Source organism: Prionailurus viverrinus, chromosome C2 (assembly GCF_022837055.1).
Source record: "Prionailurus viverrinus isolate Anna chromosome C2, UM_Priviv_1.0, whole genome shotgun sequence".
NCBI lineage: Eukaryota > Metazoa > Chordata > Mammalia > Carnivora > Felidae > Prionailurus > Prionailurus viverrinus.
Window position 1 is genome coordinate 82,306,577 of NC_062569.1, and position 19,353 is coordinate 82,325,929.

Genomic DNA, 19,353 nt, shown 5'->3' on the forward strand with positions numbered 1-19,353 from the left:
AGAACTAGTTTAGACTACATAACATGAAAATTAAAATCACATTTGATAAAAGTTATCAACAACACTAAAATACTTTTATGCCCATATTAAATGTTAATAGACATGGTTGATACACATGCTACTCTGTCTATATAAAACATTTATTTGTCTTTATTCTAGCAGATAATCTTCATTGCTAAAATCCACACTGAGGTTTCACAGTAATAGTACTATAAGGAAGTACTCTAAAAAGCCTCCAGTCACTCTAAAGTGAATGTAGTTACTAAAGAAATACTTAGTATTACCTCATAAGTGTTCTTTCTTACAAATTATAAATACTATATGGGACAAAGAAATTATACACGAATCAGTTCAATCCTCTCAAAGCTCTTTTGAAATGAGAATTACTCCTTGCTTCACAAATATGAAAACTGAAGTGCAAATAGATTAAATGATGCACATCCAAGGTCACTAATACTAAAGCCACAAGAAGACTCAAATCCAGGTCTTCAGATCCATCTAACCATCCTTTCTTTTTTGCTCCCAAAAGCTTTCCAAATGATGTTTTTAGGGAAATAAGAGCTTTCTGAGAGTTCTCATTAAGGGATGAATAGGATGGGGGTAGGGGGAATCTTTCCTGATGCCATGTACTAAGTGATGAAATCATGCCCATTCTATTGTAACCCACAGCCTGTGATCTTACCTAAATCAGACAATGCTTTCCCTTTACCAGCGGTCAAATTGGCAGCCAGCAGACCTGATATAGACCACAGATTAGTTTTAATTGCCTGTATAGGGTTTTTAATATAAAAAATTATAAATGCATGAATGACACATCTTTGTGCTTACTATACAGAATTAACAAATGTACTTTTTAGACATACTTGCTTTAAAAAAATATGTAGATTAAAACTAAGTCCCTATGTTTCTTCCACAATCATATTTACTTCCCTCTCTCCACAGAGGCAATCATAGTTATGAATCAAGTTCCATTGGTTTATACTTTAATTATATATATAGATTCCAAAATACACAAAATTGCTTTGTGCATCCCCAATTTAGGTAAATGGTAGCATGCCATATATATTGTTCTACAACTTCCCATATCCCCCCAAAAGGGCTTCTTTGAAATCCTTGCATATATATACACGTAATATTTAAGTCATTTGTTTTAACAGTAGACACACATGTATTTAAGTCATTTGTTTTAAGTCCACAGTATGAATATACCTCAACTTATACACCCATTTCCTCTTGAGTAGAGCCCTTGGGTTGATTCTGGTTTTCTACCACTATAAACAGTGAGGCTATGAATTTTCAGATACAGGTTTCCATATAAACATGTAAGAGTTCCTTTGGACTATATACTAAGAAGTGAAATAAATGGGTTGTAGGTAGTACATGATCATTTTTAACTTTTCTAGATATATTTCAATTTTCTCCAAATGATTGGATTAGTTTCCAACCGCACTAGCATCACTTATGTTTCTCTGTTTCCAAGCACCATTCTAATATGTGCAATGCTCACTTTGAATTTTTGCCAACTTGCTGTATGCCAAAGGGTATACCATTTCTCTCCCATTTTTTTGCATTAAAGAAGTTGCATGTATTTTTGGATGGTGTACTTTTGGATGTTTATTTTCCATTAGGCTATTTCCTTTTCTACAAAATGTCCATTCATAACTTTGGCCCATTTTTACCTAATTGTTAATTAAGTTTATTGTTATTTTTAAAATTTTATTTATCAGATTTGAATGGATAAAGAAGATGTGGTGTATATATACACTGAAATATTACTTGGCAATCAAAAAGAATCTTGCCATTTGCAACAACGTGGATGGGACTAGAATGTATTATGCTAAGTGAAATAAATTAGAGAAAGATAAATATATGATTTCACTCATATGTGGAATTTAAGATAACAAAACAGATGAACATAGGGGAAGGAAAAAAAAGAGGAAAGCAAACCATAAGAGAATCTTAAATACAGAGAACACACTGAGGGTTGCTGGAGGGGTGTTGGGTGGGGGGATGGGCTAGATGGGTGATGGACATTAAGGAGGGCACTTGGGATGAGCACTGGGTGTTATATGTAAGTGATGAATCACTAGAGTCTACTTAAACCATTTTCACACTATATGTTAACTAACTTGAATTAATTTTTTTTAAATAAGATTATTAAAAAATCAGTTTTTAAATATTTCAAATGCCAGTTTTAATTTTTATATTATGTTGAAAATATACTCCACTTGGTACTTTGTCATTTTTTTTTGGTTTATTGTATCTTACAATGCAGAGTTTTTCAATTTTAATAGAATGAAATATGACAAGCATTTCTTTCCTATAAGATGTGCACCTTTTGAATATTACTTAAGTAATCCTTACACAGCACAAGGACATAAATATATTCACCTATTAGATATGTGGCATTTTTGAAATTATGAATTTAAATGTTTTCAGACACAGCACATTCTCTCAGGTGCACCACAGACCTCACTAGATCTTATTTTCTAAAACCTGACCAATTTCACACATTTCCCCTTAGGTATGCAAGGTTATAATCCTTGGATTAGATAGTCAAAGAATAAGATTACAAAAAACTAGATTTCTCAGGCTTTAGTTAGTCTGAATTATGATTATAGGTATATAATCCCAGTCTAGGTTTCCATGGAAATGATGCCTTGATAGAATTCATTCCAGGAGACTGATAGCTTCTTTTAAGTATGATTCAAGTTTTGCAGAGATGCACTCCAGCACAGAGAAGCTGAATAATTCGGTTTATCACCTGCATCTAACAAGCTTTACAGATTTTGTTTTCTATCGTTATATGCTAAACTAATAAATATTGACCATGATGTATGTGACCCTCAGATGCTGGACGGGAGACTGGCAAATGCACATTTTATTCTGGCTGTGACGTTGATGCTATGGAGTTCAGGAAAAGTACACTCAGTGGATGCAGCAATAGAGGTAATGGAAACTAGCTTAAGGGACCATATATTTTTTATGATCATAAGCCATTTCTACTAATGTCAGAAGCAGATACTGCTGACAAATAGATGCCTTAATAACACAAAACTTATGAAAAAGATATTTTTTCTACTGTATTGACCTCACTATAAATTCAGAGAAATCCAACTGAATGTCAAAAAAATAAATAAATAAATAACCTGGAAGTAATAAGTATTAGTATTCTTTGAACAGAAAAAGCATAAAAGAAAATGCATAATCATTTCAGTCATATTTTTAACTAAATCAATTACATCAAGATGAAGTGCTTTTGTGTGAAATTTGAAGGTGTTACGTGTGAAAATTTGAGTAGCTTTGGCCAAACTTTGTATTACGGTACAAATGCTTTCTTGTTGCCATGACTAAAGCACAAATAAAAAGAAATGTGAGGACATCTCCACACAGAGAAACATTAATTTGGCTTATTTGATCTTATTAGAAAATAGTCCTTGTACTTCTTAAATAACAAATGAGAGCCTGAAATGCATTTTACCAAAGAACAAGTTTTATATGAGTTCTATGATTTTTTTTTCCTGAGGATTAAGAACATCTTAAATTTTTTAATGTTTATTTTTGAGAGAGATAGAGAGACAGAGCATGAGCCAGGGAGGGCAGAGAGAGAGGGAGACACAGAATGTGAAGCAGGCTCCAGGTTTTGAGCTGTCAGCACAGAGCCTGACATGGGGCTCAAACTCACGAACAATGAGATTGTGACCTGAGCTGAAGTCAGAGATGTTTGCTTAACTGGTTGAGCCATCCAGGCACCCCATGAATATCTTTAAAAAGGAAGAAAACTCTGTTTTGTATGGGCGTCAGTTGAAAGAATAACATTTTTTTTGGAGGATGCTTTGAGAGATAATAAAAGATTTCCTATCTTTGTCCTTTGAAAGTTTTGTCTCCTGCTCTTTAGAATTTCTTTCTCATAATAGCACCCTTCCCTTCCCCAGTGTCTATGTTGTCAAGCTTTTGTAGGGAAGTGGTAGATGTTGAGATTTTAAGAGGAGTTTAGAACACATTGTGGAGTTTGCAATGCAAATAACAAGAGGTATGAGATATTTCTTATTTTATTTCTACAAGATGGGAGTGTGTTTGGAATAATTAACTTCATGGCAGTATTCAGGATAGAATAGAAAAGGGAGAGTTAGAAGATAGAGAAGGAGGTTATAAGATGATTAACAACGTACACTAAGCAGTGAAGAGGAGCTGATATAAATCACTACTGATGAGAATATGACAGAGCAAGAGAGGGGTGCCTGGGTGGCTCAGTCCGTTAAGTGTCCAACTGTTGATTTAGGCTCACGTCATGACCTCACTGTCACTGCCATGACATCACTGAGCCATTGTTGGGCTCTGCACTGGGCATGGAGGCCGCTTAAGATTCTGTCTCTGGGAGGGAGGAGGGAAGGAAGGTAGAAAGGGAAGGAAGGAGGGAGGGAGGGAGAGAGGGAGGGAGAGGTTTTTCAGGAAGAACTGTCCAGACTTAGTATAGATTTGGTTGGTTTAAGAAATAAGAGGCTCAATAGATTGAGTGTCAGACTATATGTATTTCACAAGAAAGTTGCTGGGGCCAATGATGAAAAGGCTGGAAAATGCTACTCTTTCATTTTACTGGGGAAAATGAAGAACATAGAGAATGGAGGAAACAATCTAAGAAGAAAGGCAGAAAGTGAAGAAAAAGAATCTTGCCAAGACCAAGAGTCTGGCACAAGGAGGAATGTGATTAACAGGGGGGCAGGGAGGAGGTCCCTGGAGCTGATTTCTTCCCACAGGGGAATATTCTCACTTTCTTAGAAAAGAAGTAATATCCCCTGGACTCCACAATGACTAGAGACTATTAATAGGAACATTTTTTTAAATGCTGTGATTGGGCTTAGGAAAGGAAAAGACAGGCTTCATAAGTGACACCCACACTTCTATGACTTGAATGAAGTGTCAAGTGCCAATACGTGAAACAAACAAATAAGAAATTTCACATGAGAGGATAAAGTCATTGGGATATTTCTGACTCACTGTAGACGCTCATTAACAATGTGGTATTATTGCTTGTGAGAATGCAAAATGGTACAGCCACTTTGGAAGATAATTTAGTGGCTTCTTACAAAACTAAACATACTCTTATCACATGATCCAGCAATTGTGCTCCTTGGTATTTACCTAAGGAGGTAAAAACTTACGTCCACACAAAAACTTGCACACAGATATTTATAGCAACTTATTCATAATTGCCAAAAGTTGGAAACAAACAAGATATTCTTCAGGAAGTGAATGGATAAATAAACTAAGATGCATCCAGACAATGGAATACTGTTCAGTGCTAAAAAAATAAAATAAAATGAACTCTATTAAAAAAAAAAACCCAATGTGGTAATAAATCACATGGAAAGCGATAGTAAGCTTCCTGAGAGCAGAGACTGGATTTTGTTCATTTTTGTGTCCCCCAGGTCTGATGCAGAAGCTGGTACATAGCGGATGCTTAATAGCTTGAATCAATAAGGTATGAATGAAAGGTAAAAAGAAAACAATGTGAGGTTTTTTTTTTTTCAAATTTCATTCCATAAACATACAGAAATCTACTGAGTACAAACTATGAGCAAAACACTGACCTAAGCATTGAAGAGAGCAAATACAAAACTAGTTTAGACACAGTTATTGCCCTCAGGTTATTCACAAGTTAATAAGCAATACAAATATATTGTAATCAATCTAACACAGAGAAAATGTCATGCGTACAATGTTGAAAGAAGTATAGATAAAGCGCTATGGGAATGATAAGGACGCAGTTGTTACTGGGAAAGAGTCTAAAAGAATGCTCAGTTAATATACTAAATTTTAGAGACAGACCTATAAATTTTTATTTATTTCCTGTGTGGGTGTGTGTTGTTGTTGTTTTCATTGCTTTTGGACATACCTCATCTCTATGCATTTTTGTTCCCAAACGTCTTTCTCTCGGGAGCATAAATCCACAAGAAATCAAGTTTCATGGCAGGCATGTCAGCTAAAGGTAGCAAAAGCCAAAGGCAGATGGTTATACATATTTGAGGTTTCTTTTTCTGAATGAGTGGAATCACCCCCTCCTGCCCTACAGGCTTTTGATTCTGGAGTCATAGATGTGCAGTCACCGCCCACAGTCAGGGAAGAGAAATCAGCCACTAACCTGGCAGCAAAACTCTTGCTTCTTGATGAACTTGTGTCTCTGGAGAATGATGTAATTGAAACAAAGAAGAAAAGGAGCTTCTCTGGTTTTGGGTCTCCCCTGGACAGACTCTCAGCTGGCTCTGTCGATCATAAAGGTAAACAGAGGTAAGTGAACTCTTGAAGAAGGAACATTTTTATTTTTCAATCCTGCCACTCTAACTCCAGAAACAGAATTCCACATAAGACAAGATGATGAAAACCTTGGAGGTAAACATATTTGTAAACATTAAATGTTTACATTCAGTGTTTTAGCTAAACATTAGCTAAACATTAAATGTTTTAGCTAACTTGTTAGTTTAATAGCTTAATTTGGGAAATAACTGTTGAGAAAGTAAAATGACTGCTACAGTATGTATGAATGTTTTTGTCATACTTTCCTAAGGAAGATTTCATTGCATGCACATGTAAAATAGTTATTATAAGACATTACAGGTTTAGGAGGTGAGGGGGGATCTCTGCTACCAGGGGCATCATTTAACACAAAAGTGTTTTGGTGAAATGTTCCCATTGCTTAAAAGATTAAAGAAAACTCCTCAGCAAACCCTGAAAAGAATTTCATCATCTGGCACCCCACTTTTTCATGCACTCATTTCCATGTCCTTTGCTCCTGTCTTACGTGCTTACTTGGAGTTTTAGGATTTGTCACATTTGTCCATGATTCCACGACTTTGCTGTGCTCCATGACTCAGCATACAGGATGCAATTTGCTGGACTTATGTTCTGAGAGTCTCAGAACTACATGAAGAAATAAAATCACCTCTTAAGGGCTGTAATTTATCCTACTGTAGTTAGAAAATAATCCCTCACCTAGGTTTTGAAATCCAGACCCTATTTTAAATAAACAAATATAAATTAATTCAACTTATGTCCTAAGCATTGTGTTGGGTTCTGGTGGAAAAGAGGAGGGAAGTATAGTCTTTTCCCTCAGAGAAATCATATACTAATAAGAAATATGAAAATACTTATAATGAATTACAATGCAAAACAAGAAGAGATATGTTTAGAGACAAATGTATGAAGAAGGCCATGGAAATCCAAGGAATAAGTGAAATTTTAGAGGAGAAAATTTTGTGCCTCTTAATAAATGTTATTTTTTTGATTTCTGGATCCTGCAACATAGTCTAGTAAATAATTTAAAAATCAATATATAGATGTTATATGTAAATATTTAAATATAAATTTATAATAGCATAAACACCATATATACTAAACACATATTGCATCAATACCATAAATACATATAATCCATTTTGAGGCTTCATCCTAACAATATCTTTAGGACGTATTATAAGAGGAGACTATATTGGGAGATATAATCTATCTAACACAGCTCAGCTTGCAAGAAATAAAGGGAGATTGGCAAGTATTTAATACTCATTTGAACAGATTTTCACATATAAAGGCTACAAATAAACTATTATAAACGTTTGAAAAATTAGGGAATGTTTCCATGAGCACTTACTTCTTGGAGAAGGATACTAAGTGAGTTTCTTTGGACATCTGGAATGACTGGAGAGATATCATCATAAGAATCGGTGGGACCATAACTGTATAATTTAAGAGAAATGAGGGTTGCAGGGAAAAGATTGCCATGTGCTATGATTATAGTATGACAATATAGATTCATCAAATATCTAACAATTCAGGAACAGTAGTGAGAGCATATACAATTCAGAATGAATTTTGATTATTTCATGGCTATTAATTGAGAATCAAAGTGATCACTACGAATAGTTACTTGGAAACATGGAGAAGAAGGGGAAAAAAATATTACAAACTAAGTTTAATGAATATTTTACTGAAGAATAAAAGAAAACAACTGAAGAGAGCAAGGACCAAGATTTTCATATTAAAAAATAAGAAAGAAATTAAAACTTTCTTATAAAAAAAAGAGCATAAAAAATAAGGAGTATTGAAAAACTTTATATAAAATATTGGCATATATAAATACAACATTTACAATATGATAGATTCAAAAAATACTGATTATGTCAATAAATGTCAATCGATGTAACTTTTCTATTAAAATGTGAATGTTTTGGGGGTGCCTGAGCGGCTCAGTCAGTTAAGTGTCCAACTCTTGATTTTGGCTCAGGTCATGATCTCACAGTTCATGAGATCCAGCCCCACCTGGTAGTCTGTGCTTGCAGTGTGGAGCCTGCTTGAGATTCTCTCTCTCCCTCTCTCTATGCCCCTCCCATACTCCCACTTGCTAGCATGCACACACTCTCTCTCTCAAAGTAAATAAATAAGCATTAAAAATAATTAAACAAATAAGTAAAATGCAAATATTTTCAGATTGGCTGATAAAGGGAAATCCAACCCTTTTCTATATTTAAGATACACAACTAAAAATAAAGATATTTAGAAAAGTTGGCAATAAAAGAATGGAGAAGTTATACCAGGAAAAATTACATTAAAATAAACTAAAATAAAAGAAATAAAAACATAAATAAAGAAATAGATAAAAATTTAAAAAGAGTGTACCAATGTTTATCAAAGATAAACCACAGGGAATGCCAGGAAATAGAAAGAAACATATTAAGAATAGGAGACTTTAATTCATTTCTTAAAATCCAAGGCTGATTATATATTTAAAATTTATAGAAGACATATACAATATAATCCATAAAATGGAATTTGTAGATCTATTTGGAACTCTGAACTTCAATAGAAAATATAGCATCTTCTGAAGTGCATATGGAGTATTCAAAAAATTTACCATATCTGAGGTGACAAACAAACCCTCTAGGAATTCTAAAAAACAGTATATTAAAAAAAATTCACTGACTGAAACACAGTGTGATTAGAACTTAATAACAAAACTAGAAAACAAGAAGTCATTTTTACCTAAAAGTATAAACCATGTCATTAAATAACTATTGGGCCAAAGAGGAATACAAAATAAAATTATATGCTTTGTTCAAGATAATAATAATGAAAATGTAATATTAGGGGCACATAAAGCAAATATCAGATAAAAATCATCATTATACCAATAAAAATTAAAAGTAGAAGTAAAGCAAAATGACACACAAAAACATCTAGAAAGAACAGCAAAGTAAGTCAAGAAAAGCCATGAGAAAAAAAAGCAGAAGGTAAGAATAACGACAAAAGCTGAGATCAATGTTTGTAAAGCAAACCATAGTGTATAAAAAATAAATGTAAAACTGTTTCTTGAGAAAAATACAAGCCACTAGTTAACCTAAGCTAATTAAGAAAAAAGTAGAAAGTAAATTCACAAAATTAGAAGTGACAAGATGGAAACACCAAAACAGAGAATCTTTAAAAAGAGAACTACTTTGCTCAACTGAATACAAATAAACTGAAGACCTGGAAAATGGATAAAATTTTGGAAAAATATGATTTACAAACATTGACCCCAAGAGAGACAAATAATTCAATTACCATGGAGTTTTTTTTTTATTTTAAAAGAGTTGCCAAGAGAAAGTAGATCTAGATATTTTCATATGAGAATTTTATCAAATCCTAAGGTATCAGATAATCCCAAGGTTATCTTACCTTTTCAGATCATAATAAAGTAAACTTTCTAAGTTCATTTCCTGATACAAATATAATATTGATCCTCAAATAATAAACATTACATTCTTAAAAGGAAATTTTAGATTCATGTCATCTATAAATATCAGTACAAAAACCAGAGATATGAAGTTAATAAGTAGAATCCAAAACTTTAAAAATATAATACATCTAAACCAATTGGGCTTATTCTGGGAAAGTGTCACTCAATATTAGGAATTCTTTTAATGTAATCCATCATATAAATAGAGCAATGGAGAAAAAGCATATGATTATATCCTTAGATGGCAGAAAAAGCATTTGACAAAATCTAGCATTTATTATATTTTTTAAAGTACAACAAAATGAGAACTGACAGATATTTCCTTAACATGGTGTGTGCATATGTGTGTGTGTATATGTGAGTATTTATGTACACCTCAGCCCAAAGCCTCTATCTTACCTAATGGTGACATATATGGGAAGTTTTACTAAAGCGAGGAATAGGAAAACCACACCCATCATTTCTACTATAATTTAGAAATGCCTTTAGACAAGAGAAAACATTTAGAGACATAAGAATTGGAAAGAAAAAAGTAAAATTATTTTTATTTACAAATGAGAAACTGGAAAACAAAGATAATCAATGGAAAAACTACCACAACAAAACCCTTTTGATTAAAATGCAAAGTGCATAAATACAGAAAGCTAATAGTACTTCTATATTACCAGCAGAGGTCAGATAGAAGATAGACCTCATTTATAATTGCATTAAAATAGGAATGTACCTAGGCATACAGTTAGCAAAGAAAGCTCCTTCCTCAGCCATAAAAAAAGAATGAAATCTTGCCATTCGCAATGATGTGGATGGAGCTAGAGAGTATTATGCTGAGCAAAATAAATCAGTCAGAGAAAGATAAATACCATTTGATATCACCCATATGTGGAATTTAAGAAACAAAACAAATGAATGTAGGGGGAAAAAGAGAGAGGGAGAGAAACCAAGAAACAGACTCTTGACTGTAGAGAACAAATTGGTGGTTACCAGGGAAGGGGAAAGCAGTGGGGGGATGGGTGAAATAGGTGATGGGGATGAAGGAATGAAGGAGTATACTTGTTTTGATAAGAACCTGGTATTGTATGGAAGTGCTGAATCACTATATTGTACGCTTGAGACTAATTGTCCCCTATATTTCCACTAACTGGAATTTAAATAAAAATTTTAAAAATGTTCATACACGAGCATATATGAGGAAACCTCTGAGAATAATTCTGAAATGCAAACAGTGGATTGAACAAATGGAGGCTCACACTGTGTTACTGGCATCAAAAGACTCAAAAGCAGAAAAGATGGCAGCTCTTCTTAAGTTAAATTGCAAACTTAACCTAACTGCAATAAAAAATACCATCAGGGTTCTTTTTGGATCTAAAGAAATTGATTACAAAATTAATTAGAAAAAAATTAGAAACTAGCATAGACAGAAAAATGCCAAAGAAAGAGGAAAGAAGAGCCCTACTAAATATTTTAATATTTTCCTTTCTTTACAGTAGTATAATAGCCCATGGATAGACCAAAGATAAAACCACCACCAAAACAACAAAAACAGAACAGAAATTCAAGAAATAGACACTAACTTTATTTAAAAAGCAGCCTCACATATTACTGAGTGAAAGGATAGATTCTGAATAAATGACTTGGAGATATGGAAAAAAGAGATAAAACTGATCCCTTCTCAAACCATACATTATGATAAATTCTAAAGGAATCAGAAATTTAAGTGAGAAAACAGATGAATCCATATAAGTACTGGAAGCAAACATTGGTGAGTTCTGTTCAGAGATAAAGTGTTCCAAATTCTGATGCAAAATCCAGAAAATCTCAGGAAAAAAATAAGGAAAAACTAGATACATTTGATGTTTACATTTTTTTTAAGTTTCCATGGCTACAGGTATCATAAAGCAAAGTAAAAAGAAAAATAATAAATTAGAGAAATGCTTATAAGTTACATCAAAGTGTTAACAACTTTATTATATATAAAGAACTTTTAAAAATTGAGAGGAAAAAGAACAATGCTCAAGAATGAGGTAAAAATAGTTCCTGAAAAAACAGATGTAAATGATGCAAATCACATGAAAAGATTCCACCCATTATCATAAGAAAAAGGCATATTAAAACTTTACTGATATACTCTTCTTGTGCATATTAAATTGGCAAAAATCCACTGAAGAGACAGAATAGTTTTGCTTCTAGATCCTCCTAGTAGGTAGATTTTCAGGAAATATGAAAGACAGAGGAATCACTTGAGACACACAACAGGGATGAAAACAGCAAAAGTCAGATTATAGGAAACTGCAAGACAATCCAGTTTCTCTGGTAAATAAATTACATGGTTTTGAAGAAAAAAAAAAGAGACAGAGGTGAAAGAGGATCCTAAAGATTAAAGCAGAATAAGACATTTATTAACCAGTCTCAATTTGGGGGAGTACTGATTCAAATAAATGATTTGTTTAAAAAATAATTTATGGAGTTGCGGCAAGATGGCGGCTTAGGAGGACGCTGGGCTCACCGCACGTCCTGCTGATCACTTAGATTCCATCTACACCTGCCTAAATAACCCAGAAAACCGCCAGAGGATTAGCAGAACAGAGTCGCCGGAGCCAAACGCAGACGAGAGGCCCACGGAAGAGGGTAGGAAGGGCGGCGAGGCGGTGCGCGCTCCACGGACTGGCGGGAGGGAGCCGGGGCGGAGGGGCGGCTCGCCGGCCAAGCAGAGCCCCCGAGTCGGGCTTGCAAAAGCGGAGGGGCCGGGCGGACTGTGTTCCGACAGCAAGCGCGACTTAGCGTCTGGGAGGTCAGAAATTAACAGCTCTGCTCGGAAAGCGGGAAGGCTGGAGGACAAAGGGAGGGAGAGCTGCTGAGCCCCCTGACAACAGAGCTCAGTTTGGTGGGGAACAAAGGCGCTCGCCAGCGCCATTTCCCCCGCCCATCCCCCAGCCGAAATCCCAAAGGGAACCGGTTCCTGCCAGGGAACTTGCTCGCTCCGCGCAAACACCCAACTCTGCGCTTCTGCGGAGCCAAACCTCCGGCAGCGGATCTGACTCCCTCCCGCTGCCACAGGGCCCCTCCTGAAGTGGATCACCTAAGGAGAAGCGATCTAAGCCTGCCCCTCCTGCCCCCGAGCACCTTGCCTACCCACCCCAGCTAATACGCCAGATCCCCAGCATCACAAGCCTGGCAGGGTGCAAGTAGCCCAGACGAGCCACACCACCCCACAGTGAATCCCGCCCCTAGGAGAGGGGAAGAGAAGGCACACACCAGTCTGACTGTGGCCCCAGCGGTGGGCTGGGGGCAGACATCAGGTCTGACTGCGGCCCCGCCCACCAACTCCAGGTATACACCACAGCACAGGGGAAGTGCCCTGCAGGTCCTCACCACGCCAGGGACTATCCAAAATGACCAAGCGGAAGAACTCCCCTCAGAAGAATCTCCAGGAAATAACAACAGCTAATGAGCTGATCAAAAAGGACTTAAATAACATAACAGAAAGTGAATTTAGAATAATAGTCATAAAATTAATCGCTGGGCTTGAAAACAGTATACAGGACAGCAGAGAATCTCTTGCTACAGAGATCAAGGGACTAAGGAACAGTCACGAGGAGCTGAAAAACGCTTTAAACGAAATGCATAACAAAATGGAAACCACCACAGCTCGGCTTGAAGAGGCAGAGGAGAGAATAGGTGAATTAGAAGATAAAGTTATGGAAAAAGAGGAAGCTGAGAAAAAGAGAGATAAAAAAATCCAGGAGTATGAGGGGAAAATTAGAGAATTAAGTGATACACTAAAAAGAAATAATATACGCATAATTGGTATCCCAGAGGAGGAAGAGAGAGGGAAAGGTGCTGAAGGGGTACTTGAAGAAATCATAGCTGAGAACTTCCCTGAACTGGGGAAGGAAAAAGGCATTGAAATCCAAGAGGCACAGAGAACTCCCTTCAGACGTAACTTGAATCGATCTTCTGCACGACATATCATAGTGAAACTGGCAAAATACAAGGATAAAGAGAAAATTCTGAAAGCAGCAAGGGGTAAACGTGCCCTCACATATAAAGGGAGACCTATAAGACTCGTGACTGATCTCTCTTTTGAAACTTGGCAGGCCAGAAAGAATTGGCACGAGATTTTCAGGGTGCTAGACAGAAAAAATATGCAGCCAAGAATCCTTTATCCAGCAAGTCTGTCATTTAGAATAGAAGGAGAGATAAAGGTCTTCCCAAACAAACAAAAACTGAAGGAATTTGTCACCACTAAACCAGCCCTACAAGAGATCCTAAGGGGGACCCTGTGAGACAAAGTCCCAGAGACATCACTATAAGCATAAAACATACAGACATCACAATGACTCTAAACCCGTATCTTTCTATAATAACACTGAATGTAAATGGATTAAATGCGCCAACCAAAAGACATAGGGTATCAGAATGGATAAAAAAACAAGACCCATCTATTTGCTGTCTACAAGAGACTCATTTTAGACCTGAGGACACCTTTAGATTGAGAGTGAGGGGATGGAGAACTATTTATCATGCGACTGGAAGCCAAAAGAAAGCTGGAGTAGCCATACTTATATCAGACAAACTAGACTTTAAATTAAAGGCTGTAACAAGAGATGAAGAAGGACATTATATAATAGTTACAGGGTCTATCCATCAGGAAGAGCTAACAATTATCAATGTCTATGCACCGAATACCGGAGCCCCCAAATATATAAAACAATTACTCATAAACATAAGCAACCTTATTGATAAGAATGTGGTAATTGCAGGGGACTTTAATACACCACTTACAGAAATGGATAGATCAACTAGACACACGGTCAATAAAGAAACAAGGGCCCTGAATGAGACATTGGATGAGATGGACTTGACAGATATATTTAGAACTCTGCATCCCAAAGCAACAGAATATACTTTCTTCTCGAGTGCACATGGAACATTCTCCAAGATAGATCATATACTGGGTCACAAAACAGCCCTTCATAAGTTTACAAGAATTGAAATTATACCATGCTTACTTTCAGACCACAATGCCATGAAGCTTGAAATCAACCACAGGAAAAAGTCTGGAAAACCTCCAAAAGCATGGAGGTTAAAGAACACCCTACTAACGAATGAGTGGGTCAACCAGGCAATTAGAGAAGAAATTAAAAAATATATGGAAACAAACGAAAATGAAAATACAACAATCCAAACGCTTTGGGACGCAGCAAAGGCAGTCCTGAGAGGAAAATACATTGCAATCCAGGCCTATCTCAAGAAACAAGAAAAATCCCAAATACAAAATCTAACAGCACACCTAAAGGAACTAGAAGCAGAACAGCAAAGGCAGCCTAAGCCCAGCAGAAGAAGAGAAATAATAAAGATCAGAGCAGAAATAAACAATATAGAAACTAAAAAAACTGTAGAGCAGATCAATGAAACCAAGAGTTGGTTTTTTGAAAAAATAAACAAAATTGACAAACCTCTAGCCAGGCTTCTCAAAAAGAAAAGGGAGATGACCCAAATAGATAAAATCATGAATGAAAATGGAACTATTACAACCAATCCCTCAGAGATACAAACAATTATCAGGGAATACTATGAAAACTTATATGCCAACAAATTGGACAACCTGGAAGAAATGGACGAATTCCTGAACACCCACACCCTTCCAAAACTCAATCAGGAGGAAATAGAAAGCTTGAACAGACCCATAACCAGCGAAGAAATTGAATCGGTTATCAAAAATCTCCCAACAAATAAGAGTCCAGGACCAGATGGCTTCCCAGGGGAGTTCTACCAGACGTTTAAAGCAGAGATAATACCTATCCTTCTCAAGCTATTCCAAGAAATAGAAAGGGAAGGAAAACTTCCAGACTCATTCTATGAAGCCAGTATTACTTTGATTCCTAAACCAGACAGAGACCCAGTCAAAAAAGAGAACTACAGGCCAATATCCCTGATGAATATGGATGCAAAAATTCTCAATAAGATACTAGCAAATCGAATTCAACGGCATATAAAAAGAATTATTCACCATGATCAAGTGGGATTCATTCCTGGGATGCAGGGCTGGTTCAACATTCGCAAATCAATCAACGTGATACATCACATTAACAAAAAAAGAGAGAAGAACCATATGATCCTGTCAATCGATGCAGAAAAGGCCTTCGACAAAATCCAGCACCCTTTCTTAATAAAAACCCTTGAGAAAGTCGGGATAGAAGGAACATACTTAAAGATCATAAAAGCCATTTATGAAAAGCCCACAGCTAACATCATCCTCAACGGGGAAAAACTGAAAGCTTTTTCCCTGAGATCAGGAACACGACAAGGATGCCCACTCTCACCGCTGCTGTTTAACATAGTGCTGGAAGTTCTAGCATCAGCAATCAGACAACAAAAGGAAATCAAAGGCATCAAAATTGGCCAAGATGAAGTCAAGCTTTCGCTTTTTGCAGATGACATGATATTATACATGGAAAATCCGATAGACTCTACCAAAAGTCTGCTAGAACTGATACAGGAATTCAGCAAAGTTGCAGGCTACAAAATCAATGTACAGAAATCAGTTGCATTCTTATACACTAACAATGAAGCAACAGAAAGACAAATAAAGAAACTGATCCCATTCACAATTGCACCAAGAAGCATAAAATACCTAGGAATAAATCTAACCAAAGATGTAAAGGATCTGTATGCTGAAAACTATAGAAAGCTTCTGAAGGAAATTGAAGAAGATTTAAAGAAATGGAAAGACATTCCCTGCTCATGGATTGGAAAAATAAATATTGTCAAAATGTCAATACTACCCAAAGCTATCTACACATTCAATGCAATCCCAATCAAAATTGCACCAGCATTCTTCTCGAAACTAGAACAAGCAATCCTAAAATTCATATGGAACCACAAAAGGCCCCGAATAGCCAAAGGAATTTTGAAGAAGAAGACCAAAGCAGGAGGCATCACAATCCCAGACTTTAGCCTCTACTACAAAGCTGTCATCATCAAGACAGCATGGTATTGGCACCAAAACAGACACATAGACCAATGGAATAGAATAGAAACCCCAGAACTAGACCCACAAACGTATGGCCAACTCATCTTTGACAAAGCAGGAAAGAACATCCAATGGAAAAAAGACAGCCTCTTTAACAAATGGTGCTGGGAGAACTGGACAGCAACATGCAGAAGGTTGAAACTAGACCACTTTCTCACACCATTCACAAAAATAAACTCAAAATGGATAAAGGACCTAAATGTGAGACAGGAAACCATCAAAACCTTAGAGGAGAAAGCAGGAAAAGACCTCTCTGACCTCAGCCGTAGCAATCTCTTACTCGACACATCCCCAAAGGCAAGGGAATTAAAAGCAAAAGTGAATTACTGGGACCTTATGAAGATAAAAAGCTTCTGCACAGCAAAGGAAACAACCAACAAAACTAAAAGGCAACCAACGGAATGGGAAAAGATATTTGCAAATGACATATCGGACAAAGGGCTAGTATCCAAAATCTATAAAGAGCTCACCAAACTCCACACCCGAAAAACAAATAACCCAGTGAAGAAATGGGCAGAAAACATGAATAGACACTTCTCTAAAGAAGACATCCGGATGGCCAACAGGCACATGAAAAGATGTTCAGCGTCGCTCCTTATCAGGGAAATACAAATCAAAACCACACTCAGGTATCACCTCACGCCAGTCAGAGTGGCCAAAATGAACAAATCAGGAGACTATAGATGCTGGAGAGGATGTGGAGAAACGGGAACCCTCTTGCACTGTTGGTGGGAATGCAAATTGGTGCAGCCGCTCTGGAAAGCAGTGTGGAGGTTCCTCAGAAAATTAAAAATAGACCTACCCTATGACCCAGCAATAGCACTGCTAGGAATTTATCCAAGGGATACAGGAGCACTGATGCATAGGGCCACTTGTACCCCAATGTTCATAGCAGCACTCTCAACAATAGCCAAATTATGGAAAGAGCCTAAATGTCCATCAACTGATGAATGGATAAAGAAATTGTGGTTTATATACACAATGGAATATTACATGGCAATGAGAAAAAATGAAATATGGCCTTTTGTAGCAACGTGGATGGAACTGGAGAGTGTGATGCTAAGTGAAATAAGCCATACAGAGAAAGACAGATACCATATGGTCTCACTCTTATGTGGATCCTGAGAAACTTAACAGGAACCCATGGGGGAGGGGAAGGAAAAAAAAAAAAAAAAGAGGTTAGAAAGGGAGAGAGCCAAAGCATAAGAGACTGTTAAAAACTGAGAACAAACTGAGGGTTGATGGGGGGTGGGAGGGAGGAGAGGGTGGGTGATGGGTATTGAGGAGGGCACCTTTTGGGATGAGCACTGGGTGTTGTATGGAAACCAATTTGTCAATAAATTTCAGAAAAAAAAAAAATAAAAAAATAAAAAAATAAAAAAAAAAAAAAAAAAAAAATAATTTATGTGAGAAACAATTGTGAATGTGAGCAGGCACTACTTGATGATTTTAAGTAATTATTGCATACTTTTCAATATGAAAATGGTACTGCAGTTACATTAAAAGTGAGAGAGATTCTCATTTAAAAATTTGATTGAAAGTATTTATCTTAGAATCACTAAATTCTACTCCTGAAACCAATATTACACGATAAAAAAAAAAGTACTTATTTTGGATTTGCTTCAAAATAGTACAGGAATGAGAACCGAACAGATGAAACGAGATTTGCCTAATTGCTGATTGTTGATTTAGACTGAGAAATACTTGGGAACTTACTATACTATTCTATTTGGCCAATGTCTAAAATATCCCATGATAAATTGAAGGAAAAAAGACTACACAGTGCAAGAAATAGCAGATTATATCTGGCAAAAGAATAAATAAATTCATCATATGAGAAGACTAAGGAAATGACTTCAGAATGTCAAAAGAGATAGATAACAGAATGAGAAATTGTAACCTATAAATTAACCTAATGGGAGTGTAGGGGGACAAAATAGAACAGAAACAATCACTATTTAAGGACACGGTGGGTGTTTTTCAAGAATTGTCCAGAAATGCTAAAAAAAATATATATATATATATATTTTCATATTTAGCAATAATAACAAACTTTGAAATAACTAGTACTGCTGTTGAAAGATTAGGGGCGCCTGGGTGGCGCAGTCGGTTAAGCGTCCGACTTCAGCCAGGTCACGATCTCGCGGTCCGTGAGTTCGAGCCCCACGTCAGGCTCTGGGCTGATGGCTCAGAGCCTGGAGCCTGTTTCCGATTCTGTGTCTCCCTCTCTCTCTGACCCTCCCCCGTTCATGCTCTGTCTCTCTCTGTCCCAAAAAAAATAAACGTTGAAAAAAAATTAAAAAAAAAGAAAGATTAAGTGGATTAAGAACAATTATTCTGTTAAGAGAGACTCATGTACGATATGGTTTACAGGCTTGAACATTCAGAGCATGTTCTTGGGAGGGCTCAATAGCATGGTGTGGGCTCAATATCAGATAGAGATAAGGAAGAGGATAAGAAATGAAATTGGGAAAGAGATTTGGGGCTACTCAGGGATGCTGTGTTCAAAATGTAATGCAAAACCCATATAAACTTATAAGGTATCTCTGAAGCT

The 19,353-nt window shown here is 36.3% G+C and overlaps 1 protein-coding gene across 5 annotated transcripts in view; it reads left to right on the top strand.

Annotated features, from left to right (window-relative positions):
* OSTN (osteocrin) overlaps positions 1-19,353 on the top strand; it is a 214,188-nt gene that overhangs the window by 175,858 nt on the left and 18,977 nt on the right. For all 5 annotated transcript variants that reach the window (XM_047875753.1, XM_047875752.1, XM_047875756.1 and 2 more), the window contains 2 exons: positions 2,851-2,949; positions 6,074-6,288. In XM_047875753.1, coding sequence (XP_047731709.1) covers positions 2,851-2,949; positions 6,074-6,288 — 314 coding nt within the window. The remainder of the gene's footprint in view (positions 1-2,850; positions 2,950-6,073; positions 6,289-19,353) is intronic.